This window comes from Quercus robur, chromosome 4 (assembly GCF_932294415.1).
Source record: "Quercus robur chromosome 4, dhQueRobu3.1, whole genome shotgun sequence".
Lineage (NCBI taxonomy): Eukaryota > Viridiplantae > Streptophyta > Magnoliopsida > Fagales > Fagaceae > Quercus > Quercus robur.
The window spans coordinates 78299639-78320952 of NC_065537.1; the positions used below are offsets into that span (position 1 = coordinate 78299639).

The 21314-nt window shown below is 33.5% G+C and overlaps 1 protein-coding gene, 1 long non-coding RNA gene and 1 pseudogene across 2 annotated transcripts; 2 read left to right on the top strand and 1 right to left on the bottom strand.

Annotated features, from left to right (window-relative positions):
- The first annotated feature begins 1361 nt into the window (after window positions 1–1361).
- On the top strand, window positions 1362–5567 carry LOC126723854 (uncharacterized). The gene is made up of 2 exons (XR_007654495.1): window positions 1362–1858; window positions 4611–5567. It is a non-coding gene; the product is annotated as an uncharacterized LOC126723854 (long non-coding RNA).
- A 4111-nt stretch (window positions 5568–9678) lies between these two features.
- Window positions 9679–10531, bottom strand: LOC126722683 (putative F-box protein At5g55150). Its single transcript, XM_050425839.1, has 3 exons — window positions 10268–10531; window positions 9995–10173; window positions 9679–9886 (listed from the first exon to the last, which is right to left on the bottom strand). The coding sequence occupies exons 1-3, from the start codon at window positions 10529–10531 to the stop codon at window positions 9679–9681; spliced, it is 651 nt and encodes a 216-aa protein (XP_050281796.1).
- Window positions 10532–14224: 3693 nt separating this feature from the next.
- LOC126723853 (phenylacetaldehyde reductase-like) overlaps window positions 14225–21314 on the top strand; it is a 72749-nt pseudogene continuing 65659 nt past the window's right edge.

Genomic DNA, 21314 nt, shown 5'->3' on the forward strand with positions numbered 1-21314 from the left:
TGCCATCAAAGGCAGCCCCTAGAGCGCTCCCAGAAGAAAGGACGAGTACAGTAGGACGCGCATGGGGGTACAATGTAGGAGCGGTTCAAGGACAAGCTGTCACCTCCGCATTGAATGCGCCAACAAACGTCCTGGCCGCATTAATGGGAAAAGAACCCCTGAACAGTGTGACTTCGGTTACTACAACTAACAGAAGGTGGGGGAAGGCGACTGATGGGACAAGCACTCAAGTAGTTACTTGCCTGATCAACAAATGGAAGGTCAGGATCAACTAAGAAGGGCTATATAATGTAAGAATTCATCCATGGAAAAAGGAGGTGAAAAGCATTATGTATCGTCTCTAGGACCATTGTAACCTAGCGTAAAAGGAATAATAAGAACATTAAGCTCCTCAGACGAGGTCCAAGGACCGGAGCCACCCAGGCCGTGCCGAGGAGAAAGTCTTTTTGGATAAGTTCAGTTCACCTCTATGCGATCATCATGAACACCATGACTAACGACTGTCCATTCACCAAGGCCTAGCCTTTTAGCTCACTCTCTATAAATTTATTATTTGGGCCTTTAACGTTCAAACCCAGTATCAATTTGGGATGGCTACAAATTGAGTCCTTACATATATTTTTCTTTGAAAAATATTTTAAGAGTTTAGTATCCAAATTAATGAATTGACCCCCTAAATAAAACTAGTCGTTGAAGAAACTTTAAAAAAAAAAAAATTTAGTATCTCATAAAAGAAAAAAAAATTACAAATAGATTATGCAAATTTTCTAAAAGCTCCACTCAAATTATTTAAGGAAAAGTGATACTAGTAAATATTTTAGAACTCTCTAAAATGCACAATTATTTACGGAAAAGTATTATTAATTTACTTCCACAACATTTTTATGACACTATCACCCTAAATCTTAGGTTTAAAGCTATTATTAATTTAAATTCACTTCATAAATTATTTTATGTTATTTTAATTAAAATTTAGGCTAAAATGCAAAACTAACTTTTTAACTTTCTTCAAATTTCATTTCAGTCCTCTAATTTTGCTTTTGTTTATTTCAGTCCTTTAAGTTTCAGATTTATTCAATTAAATTCTTTCTGTTAACTTTTGTTAATTTTTTTTTTTAAATCTGAAAAATATTTTTCAATCATTAATTGAATTTTTTTAATTTAAAAAATTTGAAGAAAAATTTATAAAATTGAAAAATTAATCACAATATATAACAAAAGTTGATGAAAAAATATTAATTAAATAAACTTGAAAGTTTGAAAACTAAAATAAACAAAAATAAAGTTAGAGAAGTGAAATAAAATGTTAAGAAACTTGGAGAGTTAGTTTTGAAATTTACTCTAAAATTGATTGGGAAAATGTTTTGAAAATAACATCCTACACACGCCACTCTTACTTAACCGCACTTTGCTGAAATTATCAAAATTTTAGTTCTCTCACTCTCACTCACTCGTCGTTCGCAGTTCGCACAAACAAAGCTCTGTTCCGCTCCGCTCTGCTGCTGGATCGGGCGGCGGTGACAACTTCGCCGTCCGGTCCGGTGGAGGTGGAGCTGCTGTTCTTCTTCTTCGCATGATCTGTCTTCTTGTGTTGTTTCAGATCTCGCTTCCTCTGGTAAACGGTACCGCAGAGGTTGCAGATCTTCTGGACACACATAATCGGCTCTATCACGGTGACGAGATGTGCAACTTTTGCGGTACCGTTTACCAGAGGAAGCGAGATCTGAAGCTACACAAAAAGACAGATCGCAAGAAGAAAAAGAACAGCAGTTCTATCGGACCGGACGGCGAAGTTGTCACCGCCGCCTCTGGCTCCCCCTCCACTCCTGGACCGGACGGCGTTTGAAGTTACGGAGAGGTAATTTTTGCACATGTCATTACATATTGAAATGCTGCTTTTGTGTTTTTTCCTTTTGAGTTTCATTGGATGCCATGGAAATAAAGTCACTAACCTTTTTGTTTGGATACAAATTTGGGTAGGCAAGCAGTTTTAGGATATCCTATATTTTTAGGTTTACAGAGAGGTAATTTATAAAAATTTATAAGGTTAATTTTAGATAATTAATCCTAGGAAGTGTACTAAAAATTTGAATAAATATCTCTGGGAATCAATATTGAATTCTTGACAACCTTTGTCTCTTGCAAAAGTCAAATTACAATGGTAATGCTGAAGATAAGGAGGAGGTTTATGCACCGTAGTTGAATGTCTTAGAGGTATTGAATCTGGTTGAGGTTCAAGTGGAGGAACTAATGGTGGAGTAGGCTCAAAAAATATTCTTCTAGCAGTATCAACCCTCTTGTTCATTACAGCTTGCGAATTTGATGGCTATGTCATAGTGAATGGCACCAGTGACTCTGTCTAGAGCCTCCATTTTGGACACAACAGACGGATGAGTGAAGCTAGAACTAGGTGAAGCACAGAACAAGGGATGGTCAATTGCAAAGAGTTTTGACAAGGTTGTGCACAAGGTCGGTGAGGTAGCCCCTTGGATGTTGTCAGGTTAGGACTAGGAGGTATGCAGATTTGGTGGCACCAAAAGGGTCCACAAATGGATGGTTTGGATGAATTTTGGAGATGGGGTTTAGTGTCACAAAAACTATAGGAGCCATGTAAGGATAATTTTCATGAAGCCAAATGGTGATTGCTATTGGAGGCGAGGAATAGGACACAAAAAAATAGCCATTTGCATTTAGGAGGTTCACTGTGGTGCCATCATTGTGAATGAAGGTATCAATTGCAGGGTTGAGAGTGGGATAATCTTGAAGAAGTGAAGTCAGGTGCTTTTGGATGATCCATTTTTGTTCAGGGTCTGAATATGACAGAGCAAGTGAGGTGGTGCAAGAAAGTGCAGAATCAATGAATTGGATTGAAGATGCTGTTACCATTTTGAGAGAGAGAGACAGAGAGAACTTTGGATGGCCAAAGATGAAATTTGGTATATAAGATTTCGTGCCAAAATGTTAGCTTAAATCTTTTGTGATTTCATATGTTATTTCTTAATCGCAACACAGAGAAAAAGACCAATTCCTGTTCTTATCTAAATTTATCACAATATAAGAAGACCGTAAGGTTGGAGTCAATTATGAAAAGTTATCAACAGGTATTTAGTTGCTTGGAAGCCAAGTACCTTGTTCACCTGAGGAGGTTTCCTGCTTCCTCTCCCATTCAAAGTCATTGTGACCGTGTTAAAATTTCAATATTTTTAGAAATTTCTTTCTGCTTCTTTTTAATTTTCAATACTATTTTTTAATAATTCATGAAAATGATTTATTACAATAGTAAAGGGCTGTGCAGAATGGAGAATATTCTAAGCATGTATGTAGGTTGAAATTTGGCAATTCCTTCCTTACTAGCATTTTGTAGACTAAAAAAACTATATGACTTAGCATAGTGTTTTCATCTAGACTTGACTTGGGACGTAACATCACTGTAGCCTTGCCTGCTCTGGTTTTTGAGTAGTTCTGACATAGTCCAACCAAAATGGTGCACTAATTAAAACTATGGCTTGGAAGCATATCAATGAATATGACATATAGAACATATGAATACTTTGGTGGATTGAGATCCACATAATAAGGTCAGCCTTGTTTGTTAGAGTTTTCATAGAGAATAATAATATCATAGTATTCTTAAACAGTTAAGTTTTGAAGATGTCATAGTATTTTTGTTCACTTGAACCCTGCAGTCAACATAAAAAGATCAGAACGCTTGCATGCTAGTTCATTTATGTAAGGAATAGTGACAAGATATTTGTATATTGGTGTAAAATGTTTTGTTTTGGCTTTTTTTTTTTTTTTGAGAATCTGGTGTAAAATGTTTTTTTTTTTTTTTTTTTTTTTGTTGGTAAACAACAATGAAAATAGATCAGATACAAATATGTCTATTAGAAGCATGCTCAACTTTATCAAAGGACAGCAAATCCTCCACCACAGGCGATGGGCTATCAAAATTAACGTAGTCAAAAAATTGGGTGGCTCCTAACTTAGCCAGTTCATCACCACACTGGTTTGCCTCCCTCAAGATGTGTTGGACTGTCGATTAGTGGAATTTCCTCAATAGGATCTTGCAGTCATTGAGCAAAGACTCCATCATAAGGTTATTCGTAGAATTATTGGTAAGCAATTAAACAATAAGCTCAGCATCTAGTTTCACACATACGGAGTTAATCCTAAGTTGGGTTGCTAGAATGAGCCCATCCTTTAGAACCCATAATTCTGCCATGGCACCAGATGTTATGCCTAAACATCTTGCAAATCCTGCAACCCATTCTTCATTCTTATTACATTTCAGCCCACCTCCTCCTGCCAGGCCCGGGTGTAAAATGTTTAGTACCATATAGACAGGACCTATATATAGAGAAGTCAGAATAACTAGTAGTAAAGTAGAAATTTGGATCTATATCTAGTTAAGGTAGAGGCATAGCATAGACATCCAAAAACTTTAAGGTGGGAATAGGAAGGTGGATCACCTAACAGCTTTGTGGATTTAGTCTACAATTTTTTGTGTAACTTTCATTTCTATGCATTGCATTTTTATATTTATTTTTTGATTTATTTTTATTTTTAGGAATTTTAATATAATTATTTTTTTGTCTCTTTTTCTTTTGCAGGCGTTGACACCATCATTCCATATACCAGCAGTCCATTTATATACCATTGTATATTTCAGTACACCATATGTACTGGTATTAACATATATTAGCGTACGTATATTCTGATGGTAGGTACATACATTAGGTATCATTACCATTTACTTAGGCAATATGTCCTTGGCATATGACCATGCTTAGATATCATTACCATTTTTACTTAGGCGATATGTCCTTGGCATACGACCATACTTAGATATCATTACCATTTACTTAGGCGATATGTCCTTGGCATATGACCGTACTTAGGTATCATTTCCACTTACGCTCATGTCCTTGGCATGATCATACTTAGGTATCATTTCCATTTACTGATTTACTTGGCTGATATTACCTTGGCATGACCATACTTATGTACATATATGATTCAGAGTATTTTACATTTGTCATTGTGGATCCCCCTCCCCCTTTTTACATGCTTTCTTTTCTGCCATTGAGGAATTTAGCCTTATTGAAAACAAATGGAGAATTCTTCATGTTTGTGAAGATAAGTAATTGGTTTATCCAGTTGAAAACGAAATCTAATACTCATACATTTTGATCAGTGGATAGTGATTTGAAATAGTTGTTTGTTTCAATAGATAAGTGTCAAAGGGAAATGGTGTGTCATTTCCCTTAAAAGAATAGACTTAAGAGTGGGTTGGAAAGGAGACTGAAATTAATTGAAGCTGCATGGGAGAGAGAAGAGCAATGCAGTGGGCGCAGTGAAAAAGAAAAAGGGTGCAGTGAGAGTATATGAGAGCAAAGAAAATAGGGGAAATTTCTATAGCTGTGAGACGTGTACAAGTGAAGATATATTTGAGTTTTTCTTTTGTATTTGGTGTGGATCTTTAGTTGGATATAAACTTGAGAGGATGTTGTGGGAATTTGATCCATGGTTTTCTCTTCAAGGAGAAAGGATTTCCGCTTAAATTTCTATGTTCTTAATATCTTATCTTATGTGTGATTGAAATTTTGGCTTGGTAACTATTGGTACCTAACGTTATATACTCAAATTGGATGATTTAAAAAGTGAATGGTTTTAATAGAAACTCTTTTTAATGATTAATTTGAAACTACAATAAACTATAGAGATATTGTTAAATTTACCCAAATTTTTTTAACTAAAGTAATAACTTCTAATAAGGAGAGAATATAGACTTGCTGCAATGACTATCTAACCCTTATTATGTGATATAATATATGATGTGTGGAAACTAGTCTATCTTCTTTTCTTTTCTTTTTTTTTTTTTCTTTTTTTTTGGCTGAATAAAAATGGGTAGGGGGGCGACCAACGTGGCAATCCTACCTGGGCGTGATCATAATAGCATCTTACCCGCCAAGGTTCGGGCCCTGTTAGGATGTAGGGGGGTCGGTGAGTCATAACTTCCCCAGCCCCACGAGGGGCACTAGTGATCCTAGGCTGCCAAGGAAGACAACCCCATGCAAGTCCATATTCGGACTCGAACATGGGACCTCACCCTTGGCGCAGTTCTTTGTGCATCACTTAACACCACTAGACCACACCACCTAGTCTATCTAATTAAGCTTGACCATCAAATAGGGATATATATGATCAGATCATAATTTTCTTACATGAGGTTTGGGCCAATCCTCTTGGTGCAACTGTATTAGGCCCAAAGTTGCACAAGTCCAACTTGATTAGATCTGCTTTAAAATGCTTTCTCAAATCCAAAAGTTGGGCAGCCCCATAGAGAGAACCTCATTGAATATCACTGGGCTGTATGAACCACTACCTTTATTAGAGCACTTAAATTAATACATGTATAATAGAAAAATGACTACACTCAGTTAACTAAGCTCAAAATTCACCCATATATGTAAAAATTATGGTTTTAAAAATTAGACCAGGGCAAAATTGTTTTTGCCTTCGGTTCTTGGTTCAACTTGGTTCTTGATCGGTTTTGGAGTTTTTTCCAGACTGGGTTAGTGGCCGGTTTTTGGTTCAACCAATCAAACTGATCGGTACAGTTTGGTTTTTAAAACCATGGTAAAAATACATAGTTGCTATAGTGACCATATAAATTTACATTAGCATTATTTATTTTGTTATTTAGTTTTTTATTCTTTCTTTACATATCTTGAGAATGGAGAAAGAGAGTAGATGGTAGTTTTTGTGTGTGTAAAAAGAAAAATAATTAAAATTTTTTGATATTTTAATGAAATGTAATGTAAAATATATAATTTGATGTGAGATCTTTTGAAAAGTTAAAATATAAAATAGAAAAAGTAGGTTTTATACTAAATAGAAATGAATTTTTGGATGAACTAATGCAAATGCTCTTACTTTTACCTCCTAAGTGAAAAAATAAATAAATAAATAAATAAACCTTAAAATTTTGAAGTAATATGGTAAAAGGAGTGTACCATGGGCCATGGCAATTTGAAGGGTCCTAGTTGAAGAGTTCCATTAAGTAAACTTTGACAGTTTTTTCTTATATAAATATAGACTAATATTAGGCCGAAACCTTGCTTAATAATCCGACTCAAATTAGGAATCCTTGTTTTTCATTTAGATATCCTTGATCCCAAGTACTCGAACACCACGACACGGCCTATAAAAATGCCGTTGTAGATGGCAGCAAATCTATTTCTCTTCTAAGTTTTAGAAGTTGTGTTTCCAACTCCTTGAACACTTTACATTGGGTATGTCAAAACGTGCAAAGAGACTCTTTTTTATTTATTTATTTTTATTTTTTTTTTGTTTATTTAGTGTAATAATTATTAGAAATGAGATAGAAATAGTGTCTTAATTCTTAAAATTTCTTTGTGTAATTTAGGAAACAATAGATTTTGTTGTTTAAACAACAATATAGTATTTTCACAACATTTATTCACCCACACGTATTTTCACAATACTTAAATAACATTACTAAAAATTTCTTACCAAATTGGCTATTAGTTTTTTAATTAATCTTGTTTGTTTTTGGAATTTCTTCTTAAACCCTTTTTCTACAGTTCACTGATCTAATTTCTCCTCATCGCATCAAATAGAGGTTGTGTAGGTAGAGAACATTAAAATTTCAGTAAGAGGTTGCAACTTTAAACTATGGTTGATCGTGGTATAGGTTGTGGGGTAGAGGAAGAGGAACCTATGACCGGGTTTTGATATCACTTGTCGGACTATGTGCCTTACCGATCCATCCAACGACCAATTGGTGAAGGATAAGGGGGCACAAATCTTTTATAGCATTCGATCGCAGACCAAGCTCATTGATATTGGAGCGGATTGTGAAATCCCTTTCATTTGAGATATTTTATATAATTTAAGATTTGTTGTAAGCTACTAAAGCTCTTTAGCGATGAGAACTGGTGAGACTCCATATAAATAAAATCTCTTCCATGATACCAGGCCCATAGAACATGAGGCAAGAAGCTAATTGAAGGATCAATTTGGTGTGAGCAGTTGGGTTGAAGGATGAGAAATTTGAAAGAGTTTGTTCTATAGATTGGGATTCTCTACCAAATTATGATGTCTACTTTGATGATGATATAGGAGTGATTACTTCAATACATATTAAAGAAAACATTCAACAGAATAATATGCAAGTCCCAAGAGTGTTCTTTTGGATATGGAAGGCTTGCAGAGGCACGTTGATTTGAATAATCCACTAGTGCTTGGTGAAATTTGCGAGAGAAAAATTTTATTGGAGATGGACACTTTCACTTGGATAGATGTGAATTTTTGTTATAAGTAATAAAACTTCATTGAAAAGGTGAATAAATCATACAGAGGAACCAAAGCACACAGGCAATGATTAAGGAAACAGCATCTAAACCTATGGTGCATGGAAAGTACAACCAGCAGAGAACCACATCTCAAGAAGCAGAAATAATTATTCAAATTTCCCCTTCCCCTCTTCTTGTAGCCAAAATTTACAATGAAAAAAAAAAATCTATTACAATAATATACAATATTTTGAAAATGAATAATAAAGAAAAAATGCTATGCATAAATGCTTTTCAAAAAGAATATCTGCCGACAATAAATTAAAATACATAAGAACAAGAATATGGTAAAGTTCAAAGTACAAATGAAAACACTAAAAATACCAATAGAGTTGCATAGAACTCTAATACTGTTTTTTATATATAATAAAACTTCACTGAATGAAAATAATCAGTTACAAAGAGCAAAAGCACACAGGAAGTGTGCTGAGGTAAACATAAAAACAAACAAAATATTGTACCAAAGACACAAAACACCAAAAGCAAGTTTTTGTGTATGAACATATCCACTAACCAGAACAACCATGTTTAGTTAATTTCTAAGAAAATAATTAAGCTGAGGAAAAGAAAAGAATTTTGCTGGTGACGGAAACTTACCTGTGTGTAAGAGTACTTTGTTGGAGGCAGAACTTGGGTCGTTGAAGAGTGAGAGAGGATAATTTTTTGTTCTCAATTTATTTTGCACAAGGACTGTATTAATATACAGGCACTGCAGTATACCATCCTGATCCAGTAGTCTTGTGTTCTGGTCGGACAATCCAAATTTTGTTCAAATTTATACTAAACCCAGCAAAAAGTAATCCAATAAAAAACCATTTTTTATTTGAATAATTAGAATGATAACTAATGCCTTTCGCATCAATATTAGAAAGAACTCAAATTGAACTACCCTATTCTCCATCTATTGGTGCAATGAAAATAATTCATTAAAAACATAAGAACGAAGAGAACCAATTAGATTGTAGCAATTAAAATTGTTAAATTACCAATTGTCCCAAAAACTTAAGCTATTGGTAAATTTAATCATCTCACCACATACTTCTAACACTCCCCCTCACGTGTGGGCTGAAACTTAACTAACCAATTGTTTCAAAAGATTAAGTTATTGAAATATGATAAATTTAATCATTTAACCACATATTTCTAACAAAAATGAAGAGTGCAATTCAATAAAATAGATAAAATAAAGATTGAGAAACTGAGGCTGGGCCTTTATTGTAGCATAAATTGTCTTCAAACTACACAAGCACATCTAAAGTCAAATAGTTTTGCACACGAATACTAGCTTATTTGATGCACTTCAGATATACCAAAGTGGGGAACAAAAGAAGGAAAGGGATTGGCCGGAGTAAAGTGGCTTATCTGTGGCATTTTCCATGCTAAACACGCCCATGTCAAACCCTCCACCATTATGTGTACAATGAAAAAGGGGTAAATCATCATCTGTAACATAGATACAATTAGGTTTGATTCCATTGAGGCTCAATGCAGTCAATGACAATGATGAACTGTCACACACAAACAATGCTTGATCACCCAAGCTATCAACCTTCACCCATTTGTATTTAAATTTACTTCCCTATTGAGTACATCTTTTTAATCTTTTAACTTTGAACCCAATTGTCACATAGAGGTTTTCATTTTCATTGAAGCCTTTGTCATCAGATTCATCCATACGGTCCTCATCTTCAACATCAACTTCAGAGTCTTCATCACTGGATTCATTTTCACTGTAGTCGGACTCAGAGGACTCATTTACCTTTGAATAAAAATGACCTCCTCGAAAGCGTCTAATCTACAAAAGGTCTCCTGATGATTGAACAACATACTTTTGGATATGCGTTTGGATGTATATACGTACTGATTCTTTCTAGAGAAGGCACAAAAACTTTAGGCCTTGGCTTTTTGTTATCATCAATGTGACAAACAGCCAGTCCACCATGATGATCTACAGCATAAAATTTACCGCTGTAAGATGCAATGTCAGCAAAGCTCCTTTGAGAACTTTCTATATCCATCCAAGCTTTATATCCTGGTCTAGTGAAGGCCAGTTGCTGATGTTCACCATAGATTACAATGAGAATGCAATCACAATTGCAGTTGCAGCCATAGTTCCAAGGACTCTTTGACAAAACAGCCTTCTTAAGAAACATTCCACCAAGCCCTTTAGGCTCGAGTTCAAAGTCATACTAACAGCGAAAGGTAGCTTGGGATGGAAGACATAATATATGTTTAGACAACGTATGCAAGAGGTTAATTTGCAAATCAGTTCCTATAGTGAGCAACCATCCAAAAGATGTTCCAAAGCATCTTCTTCCAGAAACCTGCGGCAGCTTCAAATCATAAACTTTAGTATCTCATAATTTGAAGAAGCTACGTGTCTCATTTTGCTCGTTAGTGCTGTTATCGCTTTGTTCGTTCCGCTCAGCAAGCATAAGCCAAGGACAACTAGGAGGTAATGGGAGTTTCTCCGGTGAATTTAGGAGTGAGTTTTGCATACAGCACCTGAAATGATGATATTATCATAAAATAGTCGATTCACTATTCAAAAGAAGACACACATGGAATATCAGCCCACTTTGACATATCAATATGTTGGTTATCCTAATATACTGCAGAACAAAAGTTAAGAATTGACATGATACTTATGTAATCCGAAATAACTTCAAAACATAAGAAGTTAAAGGATAATGGTTTTAAAGAATAATATTACACGTGTAATGTTCTTAATATGAATCGAACTTGAATGTATATGAAGACGGATTTCCAAGTATCAAAGTATACTAGTACAAGAAATTCAATTATTATTAGACTACAATCTGTACAAGTTCATGTAATCATAATTGTATTAAGATCACAATTAAGAAAGGTCATTATTTTGATGTTAGTTTCGACAAATCAAAAGTAACAGTTAAATTAGAACATTCTGGTTGGAGGGACTGCTCTCAATTATCAAAGCAAGACACTTTTTTTTTTAATAGTAGGAAGCTAGATGGTAGGACCATTCAAACAACAAAGTCATTCAAAGAATAGAACTTGTACAAGTTCATGTAATCATAATTGAATTACAATCACAATTAAGAAAGGTCATTACTTAAACAGTTAGATAAGAAGTAACATTCTGGACTGCTCTCAATTATCAAAGCAAGACACTTTTTTATTTTATTTTTTGTATTTTAATAGTAGGAATTCTTAACTCCTAGGCTCCTATATAGCAAAATCTAGATGACAGGACTATTCAAACAACAAAATCATGCAAAGAATAGAACTTGCATAGAACTCTGATAAAATAATTCAAATAATATTGTTCCCACTAATTAAAATCAAGAATGTTTGGTTTCTATGAAATAAAACATGTTTGTATGCTAGTGACAGAGACATATCCATGTTAAAGTGGAAGAGGACCTGGAGAAAGGAAACTTGTGTTTTATATTTTATAGATGTCGAGTGTTCAAATTCTGGTCTGACTTGGAATATAGAAATATAGAAGGAAAACCGAAAAACAAGAATTCCTAATTTGGGTCGGATTTTTTTCATTGTCAAGGGTATGGGCCTATGTATTAGGCTATTTCTTTCAATAAAATGGAACTGTCAAAGCCGAGCCTTTAAATTTTTATTTTTTATTTTTATGAAAGAAATCTATTGAAGAAGATCTAATTAATGTTGAACTTATACAATGTTGGGCCTAATCCACCTGCATTAAGGGGAATGACCCCGAACTCAAAGCTTAATGTTAGATTTTTCATATATTTCATATTATATATATATATATATATATATAGAGAGAGAGAGAGAGAGAGAGAGAGAGCTAAATAAAATATTATACACATGCGTAATGCACATACACAAATATAGACATTAATATTTTGATACTAGAATAGATCATAATTTACAAATATATTATATATAAAATTAACAATTTTCACATATTTATATTCGCAATATAATTTTTTAGGTGAACTTATTGTCTTTTAAACTCCAACGAGTATAAAAAAGTTGTTTAGTTTGATATTAAATATGTACAAAAATTATTTTTTTATTAGAGTTTGACATTGTTGCAAATTGAAATTTTAAAATATAAAATTTCATTAGAAAAATAGGATTTGTTATTAGGTAAGTCAATTAATTTTTTATTTCATTAGGAAGATATGATTTGAGTGTGTCCCAACAATGCTTGGTACTTTAAATTTTAAATAAATTCAATAATCTCTCTTGAGATTTTGGGAAATGAATTAATGAAAAGAAGTTTGCTGGGCCTTAGGAGAAGTTTTCTCAATTTTTTTTTTAAAAAAATAATTTTCTCACACTTGCTTTATTCTAGGACAGTAGGACTGTATTTATAAAAGGATTCCTAACTTGTTATAAAAAATAAAAAATTAAAAAAGGATCCTAACTTTGTTAGGATTTTAACAAGGTGGCTAAATGAGTGTGGCGGCTCAATAGTGATACTGGGCCCAGATTTGTAATACGTAATTGTCACTTCTATATTATCATTTGGGCTGCCTAATGTTGTGGACTTGGGTTGGACCAACAGTCTCAAAACAGATCTCATTGAGTTGGACTTGTGCAACGTTTGGGCCTACTCCAACTGCACCAAGGGGGGATGGTCATGGCCTAGGCTCAAAGTTTTTGTTCAAAACAATAGAAGGTACTCATTTGACAAAGTTTCTGGTTTCATGCAAATTCATAATTTTTGAAGTATTTATTTGTTTCGTTAAACATTATATAATTATAGTTTATCCAACAAAAAAAAAGGCTTTGTTATTTTAAAATTTAAAATAATGACTTATACCTTATCATGTTTATTAATTTAATAAATCATAGCTATTAATGAATATAATGCAGAAGTAAGTCATGAAAAGAAATGTCTAAAAAGATTTTAGGGGATTGTATAAATTTAGGTATTGATTCTCACATCCCTTAGTGTACACCGTTATTATACATCACTCATTTCATTTTTTTTTAAATTTATTTTATAAAGTTTCAACCTATGGCTTTCTGATGATTGTGCTATTTATCATCAAATTAAGACACCAATCAGTTTTTGGTGTAAGTAGGAATTGAACCCCAGATCTCTTATTTAACCATAAAAAATTATACCAATTGAGTTAATTAGAACCACCTCATTTCACGTTTTAAATGTGAACATCAATTAAAAAAAAAAAATGACATGACACATGAAATTGTAAATATTATATATCACATTTATTTACATTTATAAAAAAATTATAATAAAAAAATACATTAGTTAATAGTATTTTAACTCAATTGTTATTTTTTTTTTTTTTATTCCTTGCAAACTAGACTTATCTCTATCTTAGGGTGGTGTGATCTAAGTCCTCTATAATTAAGCTTAAATAGTAGGTACTAGGTCCTTATAATAATAATAATATTAAAAAAAAAAAAAAAAAAAAACTAGGTAGCATGTGCTATTTACGCCAATGTCTCCTAAGATATGGTAGATAGTAAAAATATCTTCAATAGGCTCTCTAAACATAAAATGTTCTCTATTATAGATAGTAAACCCACAAAATGACTTTCCAACAAACTTTCTATACTTGAATTTTTTTTTTTGCTCATGAACCGTAGCTCATCAGACTATGAGCTACTATTCATTCTTCAATTTTTTTTTTCTATTATAATAATAAGATATTGAATAAAAAAATATTAAAAGATGTATAATTGTTAAAAAAAATAAATAATGAATGAAAAAATAATATTTAAATAAAATAAAGAATGAGATAGATAATATATTAAAAAATATATTTAAAAAAAGTAAATAAATAAAAGGTAAATATTACTGTTTATTCACGGGTACAAAAATTTGCCTACTATGCTATGCTCTAAACGACAGCCTCTGAATCAGATCACTAAGTTCACATACATAACTAGTAACTACCACCCTACGCTACACACAAACACACACGGGAAGAGAGAGATGATGAGTGGAACAGAGAAGGTGGTGTGTGTAACCGGAGCCTCCGGTTACATAGCTTCATGGTTGGTCAAGCTCTTGCTCCAACGTGGATACACTGTCAAAGCCACTGTTCGTGACCCAAGTCAGTATACACACTCTCTCTCTCTCTCTCTCTCTCTCTCACAAATTTGGTTTCTTTCAGTTTTCAGTTGCATCATACACTGTTTTGGCATGCTTTAAATTCTGGGTTTGGTTCAACTTTTACATTGATGGAATAATCACCAAGTTTTAATCCATCTTTGGATGTGTCAAAATGTTGTCTTTTTTAGCTAAATAAAATATTGTCCCTTTTATTAAGCTAATAGATACCAATTTCATAAGTAATCTATACAATTTACTTATTTCCTTCCTTTGAGTTTAAATTCATGGGATAGTTTTGAAAATTGGTAACTTTTATTTTGAAAACAGTACTTTAAATGATAGTTTCTTGAAAATTGGGGTTTGGGGACGGGGAGAGTATCAGGGATATTATTTTCCGTTTGTATATATAAAAAAAAAAAGGGTTTCTGAAAAGTTCAGTGTCAAGGATTAACCAAGGGATTGGTCTCGTGGTTTTCAGGCCATCCATGAGGTTCTGATTCAATTTTTGTTCTAAATAAGTATTTTATGATGTTAAAGTAAGACAAAAATATTGGTTTGACTGCAATAAAAAAGTAGTTTCTTGAAACCAAAATGCAAAAAGATTTGAAGTACAATAGTACATGTAGGAAGGACAAGCTTGAAAAGAAAAACTTTTACTAAATCCCATTAGAAGCACTAAGTTTTCACTTTATCACTTGGGCAAGGTTAGTATAACGTATCTTTGAATGTTTTGGCAATCATCATTCAGAATTTCAAGCATCAGTTACCATAGTTTCAAACACATAATTACCTGTCATTACTTACTTTTTTACTTGACCCTATCATTACTTTCACTTTATAACAAAATGTTAAGAATCTAATATAGTTGCTTTCTAGAAGAAGGAAAAATGCCTAAGCAAAAGAGCCAACTTTTAGAGTTTTTTTCTTTGATGGATGTTTGATACCCAAGTAAAAAGCAATACTCTGTGCACTACAGGAAGAAATTCCTATTATGTTATATCTGTGAGTACATACTTAAAAAAATACCAAAGAAACCCTTCAGATGCCTTCTTTTGGTGGTGTTCTAAAGGACCTAAACCAAAGTCAGCCCCTACAGGAACATCACAATTACATCTATCTGAGGACGCAATTTAGGTTCAACTTCATGTACATTGCAACAATACCATTGTTTGTGGATTGGAGGCCTAATACCAGCCAACACTGGTAGATGTCATCAAATGGCTTGAGAACTTGCAAGTTGCAACACTTAAAAATATTTTATTTGCCATTTCTTTAGTTTTTACAAGCTAGTCATATAAGAATGCACTGAAAGATAACATCCAAGACAGTAGTTGTTTATCATCACCATCTAGCTGTCTAATTGTGAATTTTTGGGGCTAGCATTCATGTCATGCTCAAGTATTGGCCGTAATGGTAAATCTGTAATTCCAGGACTTAGAGTGTGCATATTCCACTTGTTAAATGCATGAAAAAGGTTTCTGTGTTATACATAGACCAACAAATAAGTGTCTGGTGAAAAAATAATAATGCTTGATTAGTGACAAGTCGCAGTATTTCTTTTCCTAATAAGTAAATCAGTAAGGCATTTTTTGTATGGTTCTTTTCATGTATGTTTCAATATGTTTACTAAGAAATCATTTTTCCACGAGTTTCACATAAAGGGATATAAAGATAGTGTGAACTCTCATTCTAAGGGTATGCTTCATCTTGATTAACCATTTTGGATGTTGAAGGAAAAAAAATCAATGTGTGTATATATGTATATTACTTAAAAGTGTCGTTGTTGAACTTTCATAATTCACTAGTTATGTTTGTATATTCCATAGATGATCCAAAGAAAACAGACCACTTACTTGCACTTGATGGAGCAAAGGAGAGACTTAAGTTGTTCAAGGCAAATTTACTGGAAGAAGGATCATTTGATTCTGTAGTTGATGACTGTGTAGGTGTATTTCATACAGCGTCACCTGTTTTTCTTGCAGCCAGTGACCCACAGGTTCATCTTATAGCATTTTTTTTCCTTGAGGCAAACTCAATCAGTTAATATATAGTTCCAATTTTGCTGTAAATATGGTGATATTCACATTCTTGCTTCTTTTTGTCCGGTTGCTGCTCCATGTTGCTTTAGTCAATTTACAACAACTTAGAGTAACATGCATGATTACTTGATTTAGTAATCTGTGATTCTTACTTTGTGCACGTGCTTTGGCCAACATTTCAAAGGTTGTGATGTTGATTTTATTGAAGCAAATAGAGTTTGGGGGTAAAAAGTGAAAGCCAAATTGAGCAACTGGAGTTGACTTTGGAGAGAAGAATTGCCAAGCCTTAATACTGAGTAGTGTGCTAAATAAAAAAGCTCCAAAAAAGAAAAGTTATATGGTATGGTTTCCTCTCCTGGTGTTGATAGATAGTGTGTAGAGGCAAAGGTCACAACGGTTTCATTCTTACAAAATTCTCATTCCAAGGTGTTGGCAACCAAAACTGTTTGAAAGGTTTAATGGGATTAGTTTTGATTGCTTAATTTTCCACTTTTTCCTATGTTTCAGGCAGAGTTGATTGATCCAGCAGTGAAGGGAACACTTAATGTTCTTAAATCATGTTCAAAATTTTCTTCTATCAAGAGAGTTATTGTAACGTCTTCAATTGCTGCAATCATGTGCAGCAGAAAACCTCTTACCCCTGATGTGATTTTGGATGAAACTTGGTTTTCTGATCCAGTTACTTGTGAGGAATCAAAGGTGTGCATAGGTTCTACTCCCTGAATTCTTAGTATCCCTTGTTATATTTATCCTGTATAGAAACTCTAATATTTTAATTTAAACACTTAATTGGATGTTTGTTCATATGTATGAATACTACTAACTGACAAAAATCATTTTTGTAGTCCTTTGTTCATATTGCAGATATGGTAGAATTCTTTTAGGATCTTCACTGTTTTAGATACATTTTAAAAAGATCTACTTGATACAATTAGTCATTGCAGTGAAGTTGGATAGATTCACATTCTCATGATAATATTAAACAACTTTTTAAATAGAATATAATAGATAATGCATTGTTTTTGGCCCTGAACTTAACCCTGGAAGAATCTCTCTCATTTAAAGTTCTTTATTTTTTTTTTTTTTTGGTTTCAGCTTTGGTATATGCTCTCAAAAACCTTGGCTGAGGAGGCTGCTTGGAAATTTGCTAAAGAGAATGGGATTGACATGATAACAATGAATCCAGGGCTTGTTATTGGTCCTCTCTTACAGTCAACTACTACATTCAGTGTGGACACAATTCTGAATCTCATAAATGGTACTCTTTGCAACCCATAAGGATATTGTGTATTTTCTATTCTACTACATGACTTTTAAATGTTCAAGTATCTGTTTTGCTCGATCTCAGAAAGAAAACAAAAAGTGCAGAATTAGTTCTTTTGGTGTTTGAACTGCCTTATCTAATAAGGTAGCATATGTTCTAAGCATAATAAGTATTGATGTAGGGCTATAAATTGTAAGTGCTGGAAAATTTTCTCTAATACTAGGAACCTTGGATCTAATATTCTAACTTTCTGGTTTGGTTGTTTGAATGAACAATAACTGTATCAGTAGTCGAGCTAGGTAAATGTTCGTAAGTTCCTGATTTTTTTGATAGGTATAAGTTCCTGATATTTTGCTATGATAAAATGTTTATTTCTTGGGATACCTTATGCTACCATTTTTTCCCCTATTCATTACTGAAATCTAGTTCTAATAATATGGAATGTAAATCAATTATAAAGAAAAGAAATAAGGTGAAATAACACCTGATTTTTTGAGAATGCACCTGAATTCAACTATTTTGACCTGCAAAGTGCCCCGCCTGAAATACATAGATCAGGATTATCCTATATAACTATATTCCGTGGATAGAAATAACTTGTCTCAAAATACAGTGTTCAACAATGTGCTTTTTAGCAGATATTTAAATTGTATAATCTGAGATTAACCAACTTAACTTCTGCATATTAGCAGATGCACCTACTTTTCTCCCCCCTGCACCTCCTTTCTTTTTAGCTTCAATCATTCCGCATAATTCTTCAATAATTTCCTGTATTGTTTTCTGGGTGCAGGATCGTACTCTTCTTATGATGGAAATTATAGATTTGTTGATATTAGAGACGTGGCAAATGCACATATTCGAGCATTTGAGACTCCATCTGCTAGTGGCCGATATTGTTTAGTTGGAAGAGTTACACCCCATTCTGAGACTCTCAAGATATTGCGTGAAATTTTCCCTGCTTTGTTCCCAACCCAAAAGTGAGTTATGTTACTTACATGGTATGGAATGTTCCTATTTGGTGCCGTAGACAGAGGCAACTAGGTTCAGTTTGCATGTTTTACTGTTCCCTGTGAGGTTATGTTGCTTGTTGTTGATTTACTGGTTCTCTTTATATCTGATGAGCTGTTCCCATCAAGCAACAGATTAGATAGAAGCCATGCCCAACCATTTTTCTAGATCTTTTTTGATTTCCCTCCAACATTCTTTAGCTGTCAAATACCACGGTAACATTGAAGTTTTTTTTTTTTTTTTTTTTTAGTTTATATGATTCTGACTCATTACAGGGAAAAGTAGCATGGGTACTTTGATCGTGGTAGCCGCATGTTATTAGGAATAGTTAGAACTTAGAACTTCTTCATTAATTTGTTAGAAGAGAATCGTGCCAGGGACTTTAAGTATAAAACTGGATATTACAACATGTCTCATAGATTAGGCACTATATTTACAAAGTTTCTGTTGATGCTGGAGAATGAAAACTACAGGAGTTGGCCATATTTCCATTGAGGTTTAGAATGGTTGAAGCAAAAATCTGTGAAATAACTTTAAGCTGTCTGAGGAAAGCTGAAGAAAGACAACACAGTTTGGGATTGTACAGAGAAAACTAGTGATGAATATTGACCCAAGGGCAGAGGAAGGCCACAATGAGTAGATTAGCCCATGGTTCAACTACTATTTACCATGGATAGTGCTGTGTGGTGAAAAGGTATTCTTGTAACTGAGCCTACCTAAGATATGACATGAGGCTCTAATTAGATTCATCAATTTGGTAATGTCACTAGGATTATGATATGATTTCCAGGAGCTATGAGGTCAGTGAGAGCACAATATTTGCTTCTTTGAATGGTTTCTGTAACTTGTGATGTAACATAGATTCTAAGACGTTTTGACCCAGAAACAGAAACCTGAAGTAGTTCCCCCCTCTTGGGATTCAATTGGTTTGCAGCTGCCAGCTTTGTTGTCTAAAGCCTGAAATTTATTTCAAGGCACTGCAAACCTGTCATTCAATGATACATGGTCTGTAAGAGTATCATTCTGGTCAAAGGAATATTTTTCTTCTGTAATATAATCCATCAATATGTTTCTGAATAGAATGCTTGAGATTGTCGGATGTCTTGTTAATTTGTGTATGTAACTGTGTTGCAGAAAAAGTGAATTGACACATGTTATCATAAAATCGTTTGTACACTTGCATTTTTGGGAGTATATGCAAGGACATGCATATAAAATGATGTTTTTCAGTAATGTCTAACGTTCTTTTTTTTTAAGTAGTAATGTCTAATGTTCTCAAAGGGGTTATGACTATGATTCAACTGTCCGTATAGAAAAAAAGGATAATTTTTTTTTGCTTACAAATTTTCCTCTCTCTCTTGATGATGATGATGATGTCCTCCATTATCCACTTCAGACCTGCATCAAATTTTTTGATACATCACAAAGTTTGAAGAATAGTAAATTGTGTCTTTTTCATGGCAGACCTGAAGATGACAAGCCTTCTGTGCCGACATTCAAGGTATCCCAGGAGAAGGCAAGAAGCTTGGGTATTAACTTCATTCCTTTGGAGGTAAGTCTCAAGGACATGATTGAAAGCTTAAAGGAGAAGGGCTTACTCAGTTTCTGAATTATGTGTTGTCTTAAAGAAAGTGAAAGCAAGAAGCTTGGGTATTAACTTCATTCCTTTGGAGGTTCTCGAAGGACATGATTGAAAGCTTAAAGGAGAAGGGCTTACTCATTTTCTGAATTATGTGTTGTCTTAAAGAAAGTGATATAAGTATATGCAAATAAATGTTATCTTAACTCTTAACACTCAGTTTCCTGGTCTTGAACTTTATTTTCCCATATTGAATGTTCCATGATTTTAATATTTATATATTATTTTGGAAACTATGTTAGCTGGCACAATATGTAAATCAACTTCTCCTGAAGTTAGAATTCAAGTCTTTTGTACAGATTGAACATTTGAACTAAACATTTTTTTTAGTTCCCTAGTCTAGAATCTAGATATATGAAGATGTCTCAATAACTAGCTTATTAGGTTAGTGAACAATCTGCAATTCACACTTTTGACTTCTGGGAATGTACATTCTTACATAAGTGATAGATTAATTTGCAAAAACATTTTGAAGGCAATGTTCCCATATGGATAGTATATGCAATTGAACCGGATACTAAGAAAGTCCATTTTAAGAGAGATGATCATATGGCTTGATATGTTTGTGGGTCTCACAAGTAGAAAATCATTACCAAATACCCCTTACGTACTCACAAATCAAATGCTATAACCTTGAAAATATTGCCAAGGAGGGATTGCTTTCTATATTCTTGGTTTTTAGATATAGTTTAAATAAAATAAATAAATAAATAAAAAGCTGTTTCAAATTTTCAATGCTTCATTATGCTTTTTCTCTTTACCATTCTTCCCGCAGGTCCTTATTTCTGCCTATGCACTTTAAGAAGATACACAGCCCTTACGAATCTTTGTGATGGCAAACACAAAGTGCTAGAACTTAGCTAATGACAAGCATATATTGCCCAACTTTTTTGTAGCTTAAATCTACAAGTCCCCTCAATATTTTTTT